This window comes from Eurytemora carolleeae, unplaced genomic scaffold, assembly GCF_000591075.1.
Source record: "Eurytemora carolleeae unplaced genomic scaffold, Eaff_2.0 scaffold208, whole genome shotgun sequence".
Taxonomy (NCBI): Eukaryota; Metazoa; Arthropoda; class Copepoda; order Calanoida; family Temoridae; genus Eurytemora; species Eurytemora carolleeae.
Genome location: NW_019396170.1, coordinates 96997 through 115133, shown reverse-complemented (window position 1 = coordinate 115133; position 18137 = coordinate 96997). Strand labels below are relative to the sequence as shown.

The following is an 18137-nucleotide window of genomic DNA, read 5'->3' as shown; positions in this document are numbered from 1 at the left end:
GCCCTATTCACAATGCTACCCTATAAACTTTTTTTTTATTAATGATGTGGAAAATAGCGTGGTTTTCTGGATTGAAAAGTATTTAATTATTATAGTTTCTACATTATTTTTGAAATTAAATTGAAATTAAATTGAAACTGAAATTAATAATCTTTTTTATAAACATTGATATCTAATTCATTCTTGATTTAACAAAGCTTTCAAGGGTACATTTGTGAATCGGGTTTGCACAAGGACGCATTGTAAATTGTTCTTATTGGAAAAATATAATGACACATAGTGACGTGTTTGCCTAAAAAAGTGCTGAAGCGATGAATGGAAAAAATAGTCAATAAAAAAAAACGAGTCAATGCACTTAAAAACGAAACGTTTTTATATAAGATATATGTGATAACATTTCTAATGGTCAACTATTTGCTTCTAAAAAATTAAAACCACATTTTTTTTAATATAACCACTGCGCAATTTACTCGACCTGTTTTGTGATACAGTCGTGATATGACATCCAATTTCGAACTTATTTTTTTATCTTTTTGTTGAACAGTTTTTTGTAAATTTTTAATGATATTTTTTTTTCAGAATCATGTCAATATCCCTGAGCCGGGGTTCTTTACTCCGTGTGTTCTCAAATATTCGTGTTTATCAACCTGTCTGGCAGGTTCTCCATGTTTATCAACCAGATCGACCCATACAGCTAGTTATTAGGTAGACTTTATTAATATATATCAACCTGTCTGGCAGATCGACCCATACAGCTAGTTATAAGGTAGACTGCATTACTATATATCAACCTGTATAACAGGTTCTTCATGTTTATCAATCAGATCGACCCATACTGCTAGATATTAGGTAGACTTTATTACTATACATATCAACCTGTCTGGCAGATTCTTCATGTTTATCTACCATATCGACCCATATACAGCTAGTTATTTGGTATATATTAACACTAACACTGGCAGGTTCTTCACGTTATCAACCAGACTTTATGGTAGACTTTAATAATATTTAGAGTCTGCGGAGCGCAAATTTTTTTATTTTACTGGAGAGATATTTCATATTTTTATATTACTAGTGATGGAGAGTACACAACTAACAGTGTAACTCTGAAACCAAGCTGTCAGCTGACCTACGACAAGACTGAGTGGAAGAAGCAGAACTCCAAGAGGTCCCAGGAGGACGTCCTTCTCTTCTATAAACATCCAGTTCTCAAAATTATAGATTTTGAAATAGCAACCAGCCAGAGCACCAGTATAATACTCCTTTCTAAAATCAAGGAATGAACACTTAATATCATTAGATTAAACAGTGCTTAGGATCCATTTAATTTTGATGCGGATCCGGATCCGGATCCAAAGAGCCAAAATAATGCGGATCCAGCGGATCCGGATCCGGATCCGGATCCTAAGCCTAAGCACTGAGATTAAAGATGTCGAACTAATTTATTGCATAAATAGAATTACTTTAACCAAATCGGATGAAAATGAAAGATATATATTAAAGAGAGTGTCAATGAAAAAGTACAGGATGAACCATCATTTGCTGAAGAATCGATTTCCACTGCTTTAACATCTATTCGATGTTTCTGCTTAAAAGCGTTTATTTCAAAGTAAAAATATCAACCTGGGGAAAAAAATGTCAACTATACCTTAAACATTAAGCATTAATATCGATGATACATAGCTTAGCTCCCTGAAGTAGTTTAATTATTTACGGATAGTTAAAGGCCCTCCCTTCAACTATCTGTAACTTGTTCAACTACCTCTCATTATATTAATTAAATCTGACCTCTGTTAAACTAGATATTGAACTGAATCTATGTGTTGATCTGTCTAGTTGATGGGTTGGGAGAGAACTAAAGATACTCCTGAGATATTGAGAATGGAAAATATATCTCTGGTTACTCCCAGAGGAAAATCTTATATTATACAATCTAAACCTAGGTATGATCACTGGTTTCGCCTTTTAAAAACAGAATTGCACACTTATCCTTTGATAAAAATTGACGATTTATAGATTTTACACAGGCCTAATATTTTCTTATTTATAGATTTTACACAGGCCTAATTATTTTCTATTCCTTCAAGAAGAACATATAAACCATATAAACCACAAAGTTTGTTTTAAACCTGATCTATGGTCCAGGTATGATATAGAAGACTGGGAGAGGCCGAGGTTCCAGTTTACGGAGAGGGAGGACGGACTGGATTCTCTCTGCTTATACAATGATCCGTTCTCCAGGTACACCGAGTAAATTTAGTACAGCGAGTACTTGCACTACACCTTGTAAATCTGGTACATAAAATACATCTTGTACACCTAGTACATCTTGTACATCTAGTACATCTAGTACACTTTGTAAATCTGGGACAAATAATACATCTAATACAATAAGTACACCTAATACATCTAGTACATCTTGTACCCCTAGAACCTAGTACCTTCTGTTTGCCAGGATTGATATGAATGGCGAGGGTGGGATGGAACGGAGAAAAGAAATAATATAACCCTCTGTTTGCTAGGATTGATATGAATGGCGAGGGTGGGATGGAACGTAGAAAAGGAATAATATAACCCTCTGTTTGCTAGGATTGATATGAATGGAGAGGGTGTGATTGAACGGAGAAAAAGGAATAATAAAACTTTCTGTTTGCTAGGATTGATATGAATGGAGAGTGTGGGATGGAACAGAGAAAAAGGAATAATAAAACCTTCTGTTTGCTAGGATTGATATGAATGGAAAGGGTGTGATGGAACGGAGAAAAAGGAATAATAAAACCTTCTGTTTGCTAGGATTGATATGAATGGCGAGGGTTGGATGGAATGGTGAAAAAGGAATAAAAAAACCTTCTGTTTGCTAGGATTGATATGAATGGAAAGGGTGTGATGGAACGGAGAAAAAGGAATAATAAAACCTTCTGTTTTCTAGGATTGATATGAATGGAGAGGGTGTGATAGAACGGAGAAAAAGGAATAATAAAACCTTCTGTTTGCTAGGATTGATATGAATGGCGAGGGTGTGATAGAACGGAGAAAAAGGAATAATAAAACCTTCTGTTTGCTAGGATTGATATGAATGGCGAGGGTGCGATGGAACGGAGAAAGAGGAATAATAAAACCTTCTGTTTGCTAGGATTGATATGAATGGCGAGGGTGTGATGGAACGGAGAAAGAGAAATAATAAAACCTTCTGTTTGCAAGGATTGATATGAATTGCGAGGGTGTGATGGAACGGAGAAAAAGGAATAATAAAACCTTCTGTTTGCTAGGATTGATATGAATGGCGAGGGTGTGATGGAACGGAGAAAAAGGAATAATAAAACCTACACAGAACAGGATCTACTCACAGGAGATCTGGCAGTATTTGGTAAGTGAAATTTAAAAAAAGATGCGCCACTTTTCTTAGGGCCGGGTAAGGAGTATTAACAAGTTGAAGTCTTACCAGATCCAATATAGTCTTAGAATTGTTCAACTTATAAGTGAAATCAAATTTAAAAATTTCCCCACCAAATCTTCGTAAATCAGCCGGGTTCCCTCCCCCATGAAATTCTGAAAATTAAATACAACACAATAAATCATACCCCTGCACTTGCAGCTTTAAGTAATCTTTTTCTGAACTTGTTAGGTCCTAACTTTCTGGATGTTTTGACAGTGTGTGGGAAGTGTAAACTTTTGAATTATCAAACTCTGAGTAGGACTGCATCATTTACTCCGCCCACTAGGTGAATATTAGACCTGAGGTCAAAACTTTTTAATCTTAAAATCATTCATAACGCGCTTAGTCGTTTTCCCCCAATTGTTGTTTAATTTAAGTCGTTGGAAACAGCTAGCCCTTTCTTTGAATTATTCTTGGTGGATTTTTGAATTAGAATCAGTTAAGTCGATGTTCTTAACGCTTTCCAAACCAAAAGTAGGATATTCTGGGTTCAGGGGTATCCTACCCCCACCTTCTGTGAAGCAATATTTTACCATTCTACATTTAAAAGAAGAGAAATTTTGTAGTTTTTTTGAAAATTGATATCCTAAATTTATGATTCATATAAGCTAATGATTTTTTTAAAAAATCTTTAATGTGTTCTAAGTAAAAAGAACAGCGATTAAATACTAAATAATAGTTATAGTTATAGTATTTATTTTCAAACACAAAATACAAAATAATAATGTATGATGGTTCAGCTTAAAGTAAAACACAAAAGAAAATTTATTATGAGCCAATTAAAAATATATTGTTTGATAATTTAGGTTTGATCGTATTTGTTGAAACAAAGTATACATATTGAAAACTCAATTAAGAATACATTCATTGTGCATTTACAAGTAGATAATTAGTCAGCACTCATATTAGCAAAGGGTGTGAACCAATTCTTGTTGACAGTAAAAAGGGTTGCGGCCCTAGTCCTGAATATATTTTCAAGCCTTTTGCATGCTTTCTCTCAGAGAGTGGAGGTGTTGACACCTCAACTGCTTTCTTCTAATGCTTTCACTAAATTTCACTAGTGTCGAAATGTAACTCAAGTGTGACGTCCCTAAAAGGCAGAATTGATTTGATTTAACTGAACATGTTTGTTTTAGAAACTTTGTTGAAGAGTTGAATTCTCTTGATATCTTGAAGAACAAGGATAAACTGTATTTCTGCACATGTGATGACGAGAATGAAAAGTTTAGGTAAAGTTATCGAATTAGAGATCAAGCATGCTTACTGTTTAGGATCCATTTAATTTTGATGCTTATCCGGATCCTAGAAACAGCCTTGTAAAAAAGGGATCCGGATCCAGATCATGCACATTTTCTTAAGATTTACTGATTTTTTAAAGAGATAAGTCTAAATGAACCATTCAGATATTATAAAGTATTAATAATTGATCAGTAGTAAACAGTTCAGATTTGTGTTTTAAGAGTAAAAAGTAAGTTTATAGCAGGTTTTGTCCCTTGGATCCGGATCCTTATCACGAGATAAAGGAACTGAGTTCTTGCCACAGACTCGAATTTTCTACTCCCAATATCATTGCTATCTGACAGTCTAAACCTTTGATATTTCAAACTATTTATCTAACAGAAATGACAGAATTAGAAAACTAAGGTTTGTTGCAATAACTCCGTTACTTCAGACTAACGCCAGAGCTGTAAATTTATTAGTTGGATATTATCTAAAACTAGATTCAGGTTTGATCTCGGTTTAATTTGCCTGATGGGAAAGCAGAATAATTGAAAGATTTAACAACATTTTTTTCAAAATTATAAATGAATATTCATATTAAGTTTTTATTCGCACTTCATATATTACTTCCATTAAACTTGTAGTGAATATTTAATTGAATTTGAAATGAATATTTTGTCGAATTTAAATGCATATATAGCTGAACTTCTAAATAAATATTTTACTGTAATCATAATGAAAAGTTTGTTGAATTCAAAAATCAAAATGAATTTTTTATTTTCCTCAATTCTTACAATTATTGAAAATTTAAAGTATTTAACGAAAAAATGAATATTATGTATAATTCTAGGGAGGAGTTTCAGAGTAAATGTATAGTTGTAAACCAGGAGAGTTCTCCTAGTGGTAAATCTAACAAGGTCGGTAAACTTAAGAAACATTATATTCATCAAGAGGTTGTCGAATTAATTTTTATTTAGCTAGATGATTAAATATGATAGTGTAAAAGTATATGTATGTACGTATAATCAATTTATTATTCAATAAAAAAAACAGATAAACATCCTCATACACAATGTTTCATTGACTAATTGACACGGACCAATCTTTAGTGAGACGTCTGTATGNATAGACCATTAAATATATTTTTTAGTTATAGGCTCTATTTAAAGTATAAATCTAGACGTTGTAAAAAAGCTTTTTAGGCTTGAGAATATAAAACTTTTAGGCCAGAGCCCAGAATGATACATTTAAAGTAAAATTTTATTAAACTCAAATAAAATCTCAGATAAAGCTCGATTAAATATTTACATATGTATATACAGGAGGAACAAGTATAGAATTAGATGAGTAGATCACGATTTCTGGATTCAACCTGAACATCAAGATTTAAGAAAAGATCCATAGATCTTACAAAGAATACTATTAAAATTGCGGATTTTTTTTTCATTGGTGGAGGTGGATTTACATATTTGAAGGGGACTTTAAGCGTAATTTCAAATTTAAAAGGGGATTTTTTTTCATTGGTGGAGGTGGATTTACATATTTGAAGGGGACTTTAAGCGTAATTTCAAATTTAAAAGGGGATTTTTTCGATTAACAAAAGTACCCATGGAACTTTTATCTTAATTAGATAACGTCGTTTTTTATTAATAGTTTTCTTGTAGTAGAAATGCGCAAGTCACTTTTGTAGAGAAACCCCAATGGAAAATAATAAGTTTTCAAAATTATCAACATAGATATCTAATACATACTTATTCATAATTCATACTTGAACGCTGTTAAGAGTACTATTGCCATCTTTACCGGGAAGTACCGGGGCGTTATACATTTGTACTACTACCCGGATTGGATGCTATCCTGTTTGAACATGTCCCGTTTGAACTATTGTTCGTTTGAACTACTCACGTGGTACCACGGATACCAAATGAGTAGTTCAAACAAACAATAGTTCAAACGAGTTTATTTCATGCTCAAGTGAACCAAAAAATAGTTCAAATGAACCAAAAAATAGTTCAAGTGAATCAAAGAATAGTTCAAATAAAATAGTTCAAATGAGAAAAAAGAAGTTCAAAACTTTTTTGTTCATTTGAACTTTTTTTATTTTCATTTGAACTATTTTATGTTTATTTGAAATATTTCTTAGTGTTTTAACTATATCAATTTGATTGTACAAACAAACAAACGGACACCAAGACAAGCTAAATTTATATATAGATGACCTAACTTCATGAATTATAACAAAACTGAATTTATAGAAAAAAATTGAAAATAAACAAGAAATGTGTTGATTTGAACTACAGAATATGACGTCATGTCAGTGGTTCAAATGAACAATAGTTCAAATAAACAGTAGTTCAAACAGGTATCCTACCTGGCTTGAACTCCAGGCCGCTATTCCCAGGGTGGTGGTAGCGCCCTGGAGGTAGTCTAGGGGGGCCACGCTGATGTAAACTTGATTTTATTTGACAGAGGGTCACTTGAAATTACGTTCACAGTCCCTCAAAAAGAGCGTCTGTTATGAATCTATTATAATGTTCTCCTATTTTAGGTCCAGTGTATACTTATCGGGAAGAACAAGGAGTCTCCGACCAATCAAATTGAAGCAAAGATGAAAAGTTTGACGAATGAGAAACCTGGAAAATGTTTATCGTATGACGAGAAACCAGGTAAAATATTTTTCTACCTTGTTTGAATCAAGACTGTTCTCAAATATAACATACATCCGTTGGTCAATGGTACATATATATTTTCGTCAACATACATTCTCCATTGAAATTTAGTAGATCCCATTATGGAAAAGAACGACAAAAAAGAAATTTCTTCAGAAAAAAAGTAATTTCGAATAAACAACGCCTTAATGACAGAAATAAGTCATTCAAATTGAAGCACAAATTATTCAATTTAATTATTCCTTAAATGTGTCAAAAAATTTCAACGTACATTGTACATTTTAAAGGATTTAAAAAGTGCGGCGTACTGCCTCAGCATAAAACACGTGCAGTACAGTACAGTGCAAGCGCTACTGTATGTGAACGGTGTGGAGTAGAGGACACTAATATGGGCTCATGCAGACTTTGTCAGAAGGTGAGTTAGATTTTTAAAAATTATTGTTAGTCCCGGGTACATGCATCTAGAACGGTGTAGACTGTAGAGTAGACTAAAAAAAACATTTTATAGACAAGATTTTAACACTATCGACACTTACTCAAATTTCCGTTATTAAATGGTTTTCATTGGAATATCCATAGAATAGTTTTTTTTAAATCTGGGTTACAAGAATATTTTCGTTGGGAGCGAGTCAATGTATCTTTATCTGGGCGCCCCATTCACCTCTCCGAATTCATGTCATGAATTTCTTTAAAATCTTTGTACCTACAGTAAAAATGAAAATTTTGCATAATATTGATATTTTATTAGACTTCTTGTGCCGTTGTTAATTTATATTTATATTTTACAATTTTTTGTATAAATATTTTAAAATGGGCGTTTCAAGGGGCAAGGCTATGGCGGCTTAGCCACCCTGCTTTAAAAGTAAAAACGATTAAGCCCCTGTTAAGTTCTGTATACGCCACGCCATTGCTATTGCCATTAAGCCATGAGCAATTGGTGCATGTATAATTTTTAGGTATTTTACTGTTCCCCTCCCTGTAAGAGAGCAGATGTAAAGGATCATTCTTCTGTCTGTAGAGCTTATATTACGGTCAGAAGGTATTGTAATAATCAATTCATTGATTGATCAATTGCTAAATTACCTAAATCATTGATTTGATTTGATTGGACTTGATTGGATTGGATTTAAAACGATAGATCAATCGGCTTCAGAGGAAAAGGCATCGATCGGTTGATGGCTGCTCGTGAGAGAATTGGAATCCTACAAAATGTATTGTTGAAGTTGATCTATACTTTTTAAGTTATAGGGAAAAAGGGAAAACTTTGCTGCAAAAATAAGAGATATTGATTAACTAATTCCTTGACTGATTTTCCAATGGACTGATTGATTGATTGATTGTTTAACTGTTTGATTGTTTGATTGCTTGATTGCTTGATTCGATTTGATTTGATTTATCTTAAAAATTTTGGCCTCAGGGAAAAGCATTGATTGGTTGATGATTGCTAATAAGAGAGACTACAAAAATGGTTGGTTGGTTGGTTGTTTTGCTGGTTGGTTGGTTGGTTGGTTGGTTGATTGATTGATTGATTGTTTGATTAATTGTTTGATTTATCGTTTGATTAATTGATTTATTGTCCAGGCAGATAGAAGAAAGGGAGAGCTGGGCTGCTAAGCTAAGAGAACCTGAAGATGGTTGATTGATTGATTGATTGATTGATTGTCTAGGTACACAGAGGATAAGGGAGAGCTGGGCTGCTAAGCTAAGAGAACCTGAAGATGGTTGATTGATTGATTGATTGTCTAGGTACACAGAGGATAGGGAGAGCTGGGCTGCTAAGTTAAGGGAATCGGAAAATGAATGATTGATTGATTGATTGTCTAGGTACACGGAGGACAGTAAGAGCTGGGCTGCTAATTTAAGGGAATCGGAAAATGAATGATTGATTGATTGATTGTCTAGGTACACAGAGGAAAAGGAGATCTGGGCTGCTAAGCTAAGAGAACCTGAAGATGGTTGTGCTACCTGTGGTTTCTGGAGGGATTCACTTCAAGACTGTGAACAATGCAATGAAGTAAATAACTTCTTTTTAACTTTAATAATTTATTTTAATTAGATTTTACAATATTTTCAAATTTCAATATGATATCAGATGGAAACATTTTGAGACTTCTATAATCTTGTTTTTCATTCTTTCTTCTTGATCGTCCATTCCTTGTCCATCCTTCAATCATACTTTGGCTAATTTTGAAAATAAAAATAAATGAATCTTTTGGATGTTTACTGCAGCAAGCCAAATTGCAGAGGCAGAACTATTTTTTGGAGCCCTGTAAAGAACTTCTAAAACCTCACCCTTTCCCTCTTCTTATTTATTATTATCATCTACACATTGATACTTAAAGTTGGTGTTAAAGAGATTAAAGGACGGTAAATATTTTTTTTTTAATTCTAGGTTTCATTTTGTTGCTCCTCCTGTGAAGAGAAGGGGAGGGAGAAGCATAAACCTGTTTGCGATGCTTTCTGCCTGATTCAGGTATTTCACTCTTTAAAATTATCAGTCTAGCAAAATTATTTGATTAATTGGTTTATTAATTGACTGCAAAGATCACTGGATGGATTTGTAATTTGTAAGTTATGTAGTGTTTTGTTGAGTAAAAGGATTTATGAGAATTTACATTTTTAAATCTTGATTTTTTTTGAGAAAAAAGATTTTTTGTTGTATTTAATTAGTTATGTTTAGGCATATACGGAGAAACTGACTTCATCGCGGAGAAGTGAGATGGATTAGTAGAAGAAATATTGACTAGAAATGCAAGACCCCGCGTCCCTTTACAATTGTTTGAATTGATTTTAGTAGAAACAACTTGAATGTTTTTATTGTACTCTGTTTGTACTTATTGTTGTTTATTTTGTGCTCGCGTACACTGTAAATTGTACGATGATATGTCACCTATTGAGTAATTAGTACTTTTTAAGTTGTTTACTTTGTTTGGACAATTTAATAATGGTTATGTTATGTTTTAACGAACAGATATTTTTATAAGAAAATTTATTGATCCCATTCCGATATATACATATAGGTATATATATATTTATATATGATTAAGTATATCAAAAATATTTATCAAAATATTACAAGTGTTTAATATATATATATTAGTTTAATTAATTCCAGGCTATCTTAATCTTAACATTTCAGCGGATAACGAATTTTGATATATTTGAAGATCTGATCTTTGTTGTTAATTATGTCACCTTTCCAACGTACTTCTTCTGTTGTATTTCTTCTTACAATTTCTTGAGTCGTTTTAACTTGATTTTCTGTAACCATTTTTGATTAGAAAATTTATTTCTTTAAACCCTTTATTAGTTTTAGTTTTTGTTTTAGCACGGATGTTTTCAGTTTTAAGTTTAAGAATTGATAATAATCCTAAAACTTGTGGTTTCAGATTTCAAAATGGCGCAATTTAGATAGTCTGCTGTATTCAATATTCATTCAGTCTGAGGTTAAAGTTTTCGTACACACTACAGAGACTGTTTGAGGATTTTTGTTAAAATGGACACATCAACTATTCTTGAGGAGATGGAGTATACAACCATAGATGACGTTGAGAAAATGGGCGCCAAGGCTCTTATTTCGGAAAAGGTAAATTTATATCAAAAGTTGACCTTTTTTTCTACATTTTTTAGATTCTATCTTCCAAATTCAAATGTATCCTATAACTGTTAAGATAATTGTTATGGTATCGATGTTCGCTGTTACATTCCTGTTTGGGTTGATACCATTGAAACTGTTCTCCGCTGTCAGAGAAAACACAGATGTTACATCTAGAATAAGGTATAAGGATCTGATGTCGGATATTTTTTTCTGACCGAAAGGAAGTGAAAATCCTCTGAAGGTTTTTTCTTAAAGGGACTGTAAGGGTAATTTCAAATGACCATCCATGCAAAAATCACATTGCACGATTCACAACGGTACCCTTGTAACCTTTTAATTAAAAAAATGTGGAAGATATTGTCGTTTTTCTAGTTTTGAATGTTTTTAATTTTAATAATTTCTTTATTTTTTCTGTAGTAGAAATGCTCAAATCACTTTTGTAGAGAAACCACGATGGACAAATAATCAGATTTCAAAATTGTAAACAATGATATCATACTTGATCAAACAAAGCTGTTTAGGGTGCCGTTTTAAATTTGGCATTGCCATCTTTGCTTGAAGAGTCACATGAAATCACGGTTACAGTCCCCTTAAACTTTGGATTTAAAGTTCTGTCTTAATGACTTTAATTTGGCTTTTTCTTGTATTTGTATTTTTAGGATTCTTTTTTTTAACCCCAGAAGATGATCTTCAATCTTCAATTTTGTAATAGTAATATAATGTGATAGTAAGATAATCTTCCTTCTCGTAGATGGAAGAATGTTCTGAGCTTTGCTTCTTGTTTTGCCGGTGGTGTATTTATCGCGGCCTGTCTTCTAGATTTAGTTCCGGACGTTGAAGAGAAGATAAACGAGGTGATTGATTGACTAATTGATTTTGAAATTAAGTTTTCTTATATCGTTGCTTGAGTTTTCTTATGTGAGTTGACTCTGGCTTACTATTCATCTTATAAAAACTAATATTGTTTTTTCTATTGCAATTATGTCTTATGGCTATTTCACTTGCGATTGTGATTGTGATAATGATTTTTATTGTAATTGTGATTGTAACTGTGAATATGATTAAGTTTGTCATCTGATATTGTGGGGATGTGATTGTGATTATGATTTTGATTATGATAGAAATTGTGATATTGATTTTGAATGTCGTCGATGCCGTTGTTCCTGTTATTTATTGCTTTCGAAATTGTTATTTTTAAAACTTTTATTATTACTATGAAGGCTTTAGTTAGTGTTATCCTTATTTTTAAATTGTGATTATTAGGTGCTTGAAGAGATCAAAGACAGCTATGGTGTAGATGTTGAATATCCTCTGGCTCAGTTCATCATTGTTATGGGGTTCTTCCTCATACTCACCGTAGAGCAGACAGTGCTGTACTTTCAGGTTTATTCATTTATTCATTTATTCATCCTTTCATTAATATATTCATTCATTCATTCATCTTCCTCATACTCACCGTAGAACAGACAGTGCTATACTTTCAGGTTTATTCATTTATTCATTCATTCATCCTTTCATTAATATATTCATTCATTCCTTCATCTTCCTCATACTCACCGTAGAGCAGACAGTGCTATACTTTCAGGTTTATTCATTTATTCATTCATTCATCCTTTCATTAATATATTCATTCATTCATTCATCTTCCTCATACTCACCGTAGAACAGACAGTGCTATACTTTCAGGTTTATTCATTCATTTATTCATTCATTCATCCTTTCATTTATATATTCATTCATTCATTCATCTTCCTCATACTCACCGTAGACCAGACAGCGCTATACTTTCAGGTTTATTCATCTATTCATTCATTCATCCTTTCATCCTTATATTCATTCATCCTTTCATTCATCTTCCTCATACTCACCAGACCAGACCAGACAGTGCTATACTTTCAGGTTTATTCATTTATTCATTCATTCATTCATCCTTTCATTTATATATTCATTCATTCATCTTCCTCATACTTACCGTAGAGCAGACAGTGCTTTACTTTCAGGTTTATTCATTTATTATATATTCATTAATTCATACATCTTCCTCATACTCACCGTAGAGCAGACAGTTCTATACTTTCAGGTTTATTCCTTTCTTCATTAATTCATTCTCTTTCCTTTAATTCTCCTTTCTTCATTCACATAACATTCTTTCTTTCATTTTAACATCCTGTAATGCATCCTCTTTCATAAATTCATAATTTCATTCATTCACTAAAGCAATCCCTAAACCTAATGATATGATTTGATTTGATTTTCATAAAATTATAATTTCATTCATTCACTATTTTTTTCCCTTTTTTCTGTAATTCGTTCATTTATGCTCTCGTTCTGGGTATTGAAGTATGGAAAATATAGATGTACATGAAGTTGAAATATATTTAGGAATCCTGGATGTCTGAAGCGGAGAGGCAACCTTTATTATCCAGGTGTTGAGTGTTTTTATCACTGAAAAGTTAGGACTTTAATGGGGGGGGGGGTTGNTATTTTTACTTAATTTTTCCTTTGAATTGCAATTATTTATTCAGGAATCTCAAGGGGGGGGGGGGGCTTCATACCCCACATTAGGAGTCTATTCCTTGACAGCTAGATATTAGATTTTTATCTATGAAATTAACGTTTTAATTTTATCTAAAGGTCCCGACAAACTAGTGTTAATCAGAATGATTTTGAATCTATTTCACGACAAGATAGCATTACAGGACTCTCAAACGTGGTAAACATCTAGTTTTTTTCTTTTTCGTTTTATTGTTTTTAATTGTTTGTCTACTTTTGTTTGTTATTGTTTATATATGTTTGTTTACATTTTATACTCAGGTTCACCATACGCATGACGGGCACACAGATCATTCGCATATATCTCATGGTGTTTTCCAGCACAGTACACTTAGGGAGATTTCATATTAAAACTTTTAGGTTTAAAGGGACTGTGAACGTAATTTCAAGTGAACCTCCATGTAAAGATGACAATGCCCAATTCTCATCCATTTCAATGGTAACCTAAAAAGCCTTTTTCTGGTCAAGTTTGAGTTAGATATCAGTGTTTATAAGCGTGAGAACTGATCATTTTCAAATGTAGCCTCTCTACAAAAGTGACTTGCACATTTCTTATTTTTTACAAGAGGAAAACATAGGAATTATCACAACTGAACTGTTGTGAATCAGGCATTGTCACTTACATAGAGGGTCACTTGTAGTTACACTTACAGTCCTTTTAATAATAAATTACAAGAGAAACCCTTCTATATCTGAAGGCCTTGATTATCACAAAATTGTTTAATATTATCTTATTTTTATTATATCTCAGTATTTTTGAAATAAATAAAGACTGGGGTATATATTATAATCTTAAGAATTTATATTATTATCTTAAGAATTTTGATGATCTCTAAAAAATGAATTATTTGACATCAAAAGACTATTTTTTTTTTTATCCTTTTTGATGCATACACACAAATTAATCTATTTTCCTTTAATTCATTTATTTTCCCAAATTCACCTAATAAAACCTAAAGCGGGGGGAGGGGGGGGGAATTATTTTTCAATTTTAAGCAATATTTGTATCTTCTCCAGGAGTATTATGCTTCTTCTCGCACTCTCATTCCATTCAGTTTTTGAGGTAAAACATTTTCTATCTATTGCTGCACAACAAAAAATGACAAATATTTATTTTAAACACCCGACTTCAAATGCTTTTGTTCAGATTATTTTTTCAAATGAAATTTTTTTTTATTTCTAAATTTTAATAAATATCTTTTAGTTATATAATAACCCCCCTTTTCCTAAAATGCCTGTCGTTGTTATTTCAAGTAACCCTCCGTTTAAAGAGAGATATGCCCCATTACAATTTACCCTTTAAACCTTTATCTGATCAATATTGTGGCAGATATCGTGGCTTTTCTTTGAACATTGTTTAATTCTGACAATTTCCTTAATTAAAGTTATGTATACACTCTACAGTAACGGCCTTAGAGAAGGAAGTTTCATTACCGTTAAAATAATTCATTTTTTGACAGGGTTTAGCGATTGGACTACAAGACGACAGTGCCTCTCTCATTTCTATATTTGTAGCGGTCATTGTACACAAAGCGGTCATGGCATTCAGTCTGGGTAAGTAACAACATTGCGGCTAAAGTTTACTAAAATTACTAATACTAGAAGGTTGTTAACATTAATCTGTTTGAATTTTATATCATATACACGCGTGCCCCCCCCAGGGGGTAACACGTATATTTGATTGAATAGTTTAGATAGTTAAAAAGGTATCAATATTTTTCCCCCTACATAAATGCTCTCGTACGCCCCTGTTTGCTATGCTATGGACTTTTTATATTGAAATTAGACGCCGAGTATTCTTACATATGGAAAAGCACTGATAACATAATTTTTTTATTAATTTAAACCTTTATCTGATATATTACAAAGTACCCAGTACCCACCTTTATCTGATATATGGCAGAGTACCCAGTACCCACCTTTATCTGATATATGACAGAGTACCCAGTACCCACCTTTATCTGATTATGGCAGAGTATCCAGTACCCATCTTTATCTGATATATGGCATAGTACCCAGTAACCACCTTTATCTGATATATGGCAGAGTACCCAGTACCCACCTTTATCTGATATATGACAGAGTACCCAGTTACCACCTTTATCTGATATATGGCAGACGTATCCAGTACCCACCTTTATCTGATATATGGCAGAGTATCCAGTACCCACCTTTATCTGATAAATGGCATAGTACCCAGTGCCCACCTTTATCTGATATATGGCATAGTACCCAGTACCCACCTTTATCTGATATATGGCATAGTACCCAGTACCCACCTTTATCTGATAAATGGCATAGTACCCAGTACCCACCTTTATCTGAGTAAGAATGAGGAAGTTATTGTCGGTGTTTCTTGAAAAGGGATAAATTCCGTCAATTCCTTTTTTTTTCTCTGCTGAATGTATCCGCAAGTTATTTTGATTCAGAAGACTATAAATTTTCAGATAAAAACACAAGAATATATCCATCCTTTTTACTCAGATGAAGGTTTTAAGGACAAATTTTAAGTCGGGCATTTTAGACTTAGCGTTGAGGCTCACATTTATTTACTTCTCTCTAAATCTAAATCCCTCAAAATGATATATTTTCAATTTAAATTATTTTCTAGGCTTGAACATAGCGCAGTCGGTAATGTCGGTGAAGAACTTTATAATTTCCAACTTCATATTCTCTATCTCTAGTCCTATAGGACTAGCAGTAGGGATAGGGATAGCTGACCTACCAAGCAGTTTACCCCAGGTATAGTCCCGTGCAGTACATTTGATGCGGATCCGGATTCTGGATCCAGATCCGGATCCAGGTCATGAATATTTCTTAAAAATTTTAAATTATTTTTTTGCTTAAACTTTAGGAACCAAACAGGTTTTTTAATAATCTCTCTTTTTTAACAGTTTTTGGTTGAATTTATTTCCCTTGGAACCGGATCCGTGGATCCGTTTCTGGAACCAGGGTGCCAAAATGTTCCGGATCCGGCCGGATCCTAAACACTGGTTTAGGAATAGGTCCAGGTTCACTACAGTTAGGTCGAGGTTTAAACCAGTGTCCGTAACATCCGCAACTATTCTCTATCTCTAGTCCTATAGGACTAGCAGTAGGGATAGGGATAGCTGACCTACCAAGCAGTTTACCCCAGGTATAGTCCCGTGCAGTACATTGGATGCGGATCCGGATTCTGGATTCAGATCCGGATCCAGGTCATGAATATTTCTTAAAAATTTACTGATTTAAAAAAAAGAGTTTTAAAATTATTTTTTTGCTAAAACTTTAGGAACCAAACAGGTTTTTTAATAATCTCTCTTTTTTAACAGTTTTTGGTTGAATTTTTTCGTGGATCCGTTTCTGGATCCGGATCCATCGGATCCGGCCGGATCCTAAACACTGGTTTAGGAATAGGTCCAGGTTCGCTACAGTTAGGTCGAGGTTTAAACCAGTGTCCGTAGGATTCGCAACAGTTTGGCTTCCTGGATCCGGATCCAAGGGGCAAAATATTAACCAAAAACTGCAAACAAAAATGTTTCGCACCGGTTTAATCATTAATAAAAAATATATATAAAAAAATAGTTCTTGACAATTTTGCGTGAATTATGATTGCTAATTATTGTGGAGAATATTACTTTTTTTTATCTAGTAATAAAAACATTTTGTTTAGAATATTGCGAATGGAATACTGCAGGGTATAGCTGGAGGAACCTTCTTATACATTACATTTTTCGAGGTAAAATCACATTTTAACGGAGACTGTAAAATTTATTTTTTTGATTTATTCAAATCTATTTCTCCATATTCAATATTCATCATATTTTTTTTATTTTTATTGTAAATAAAGTGACTGTAAGCGTAATTTTAAGTGACTCTCTATGCAAAAGTAGCATGCTGTTCGATTTACAACGGTACCCTCGAAATCTTTATCTGATCAAGTAAGAATTACATATCAATGTTTGTGTTACTTAAAACTGTTTATTTTCACTTGCGGTTTCTAAGCAAATGGTACTTCTGCATTCTTTGTTAATAAGAAGCAATGGAGAAACTCCTAGAAATAAACACTTTTCGAGTTAGAGAACGACGGTATTGTCCACTTTTTTGACCAGCTGAAAGTTTCAAGGGCACCGTTACAAATCAGGCATGGTCATTTTTGCATGGAGAGTCACTTGAAATTACGCTTAAAGTCACATTAAGTTCTTCTTGGGTAGGTTCTACCCCATGAGTTGAATGTGCCGACGAACAGACTATGGAAGGTTCTCTTTGTTCTTCTCGGGTTTGCTCTGATCTGCGGACTGCTCTTTATAACTCACTAATCAGAGTAATCTCTTTATAACTCACTAATCAGAGTAAACTCTGAATAAACCTGGAGAAAAATAAATGTTTGTGTTTAACAAGGTCCCGATGGTTTACAATTAAGGAATTGTTATCCTAGAAGAGATTACATCCTAGAGTTGACAATATCGTAGGATAATAATAAAGGTAGAACGTTCTAGGATAAACCAATTTAAGAGTAATCTTTATCCTAGGATAATAGATATCCTAGAACTTAATCGTTAACTTCTGGTAATCTTCATTCTAGGATAAACCTATCTGATAGTAATCGTAATCCTAGGGTACTAGATATCCTAGCACTTAATCGTTATCGCCGGGTAATCTTTATCCTGGGGTATTAGCT

The 18137-nt window shown here is 33.1% G+C and overlaps 2 protein-coding genes across 6 annotated transcripts; both read left to right on the top strand.

The window, feature by feature from the left end:
* The first annotated feature begins 499 nt into the window (after positions 1 to 499).
* On the top strand, positions 500 to 10716 carry LOC111697072 (uncharacterized). 3 transcript variants are annotated; one of them, XM_023466947.1, is made up of 14 exons: positions 500 to 705; positions 1076 to 1277; positions 1837 to 1943; positions 2146 to 2241; positions 3270 to 3367; positions 3626 to 3722; positions 4573 to 4665; positions 5508 to 5574; positions 7206 to 7323; positions 7614 to 7741; positions 8283 to 8365; positions 9229 to 9340; positions 9719 to 9799; positions 10007 to 10716. In XM_023466947.1, the coding sequence occupies exons 1-14, from the start codon at positions 584 to 586 to the stop codon at positions 10052 to 10054; spliced, it is 1452 nt and encodes a 483-aa protein (XP_023322715.1). In that variant the 5' UTR covers positions 500 to 583; the 3' UTR covers positions 10055 to 10716. The 3 variants fall into 3 exon arrangements, with proteins under 3 accessions (XP_023322715.1, XP_023322716.1, XP_023322717.1); XM_023466948.1 differs by lacking the exons at positions 9229 to 9340; positions 9719 to 9799; positions 10007 to 10716 and adding an exon at positions 9073 to 9145; XM_023466949.1 differs by lacking the exons at positions 9229 to 9340; positions 9719 to 9799; positions 10007 to 10716 and adding an exon at positions 8994 to 9054.
* LOC111697075 (zinc transporter ZIP1) lies at positions 10714 to 17857 on the top strand. Of its 3 annotated transcripts, XM_023466953.1 has the most exons (13): positions 10804 to 10912; positions 10998 to 11104; positions 11676 to 11778; positions 12188 to 12307; positions 13307 to 13350; positions 13559 to 13637; positions 13739 to 13812; positions 14495 to 14540; positions 14938 to 15031; positions 16089 to 16169; positions 16564 to 16613; positions 17130 to 17195; positions 17671 to 17857. In XM_023466953.1, exons 1-13 carry the CDS (start codon positions 10823 to 10825, stop codon positions 17773 to 17775), a joined length of 1059 nt encoding a protein of 352 aa, XP_023322721.1. In that variant the 5' UTR covers positions 10804 to 10822; the 3' UTR covers positions 17776 to 17857. The 3 variants fall into 3 exon arrangements, with proteins under 3 accessions (XP_023322720.1, XP_023322721.1, XP_023322722.1); XM_023466952.1 differs by lacking the exon at positions 16564 to 16613 and having other exon boundaries at positions 10714 to 10912; positions 16089 to 16219; XM_023466954.1 differs by lacking the exons at positions 13739 to 13812; positions 14495 to 14540; positions 16564 to 16613 and having other exon boundaries at positions 16089 to 16219.
* Positions 17858 to 18137: the final 280 nt, after the last annotated feature.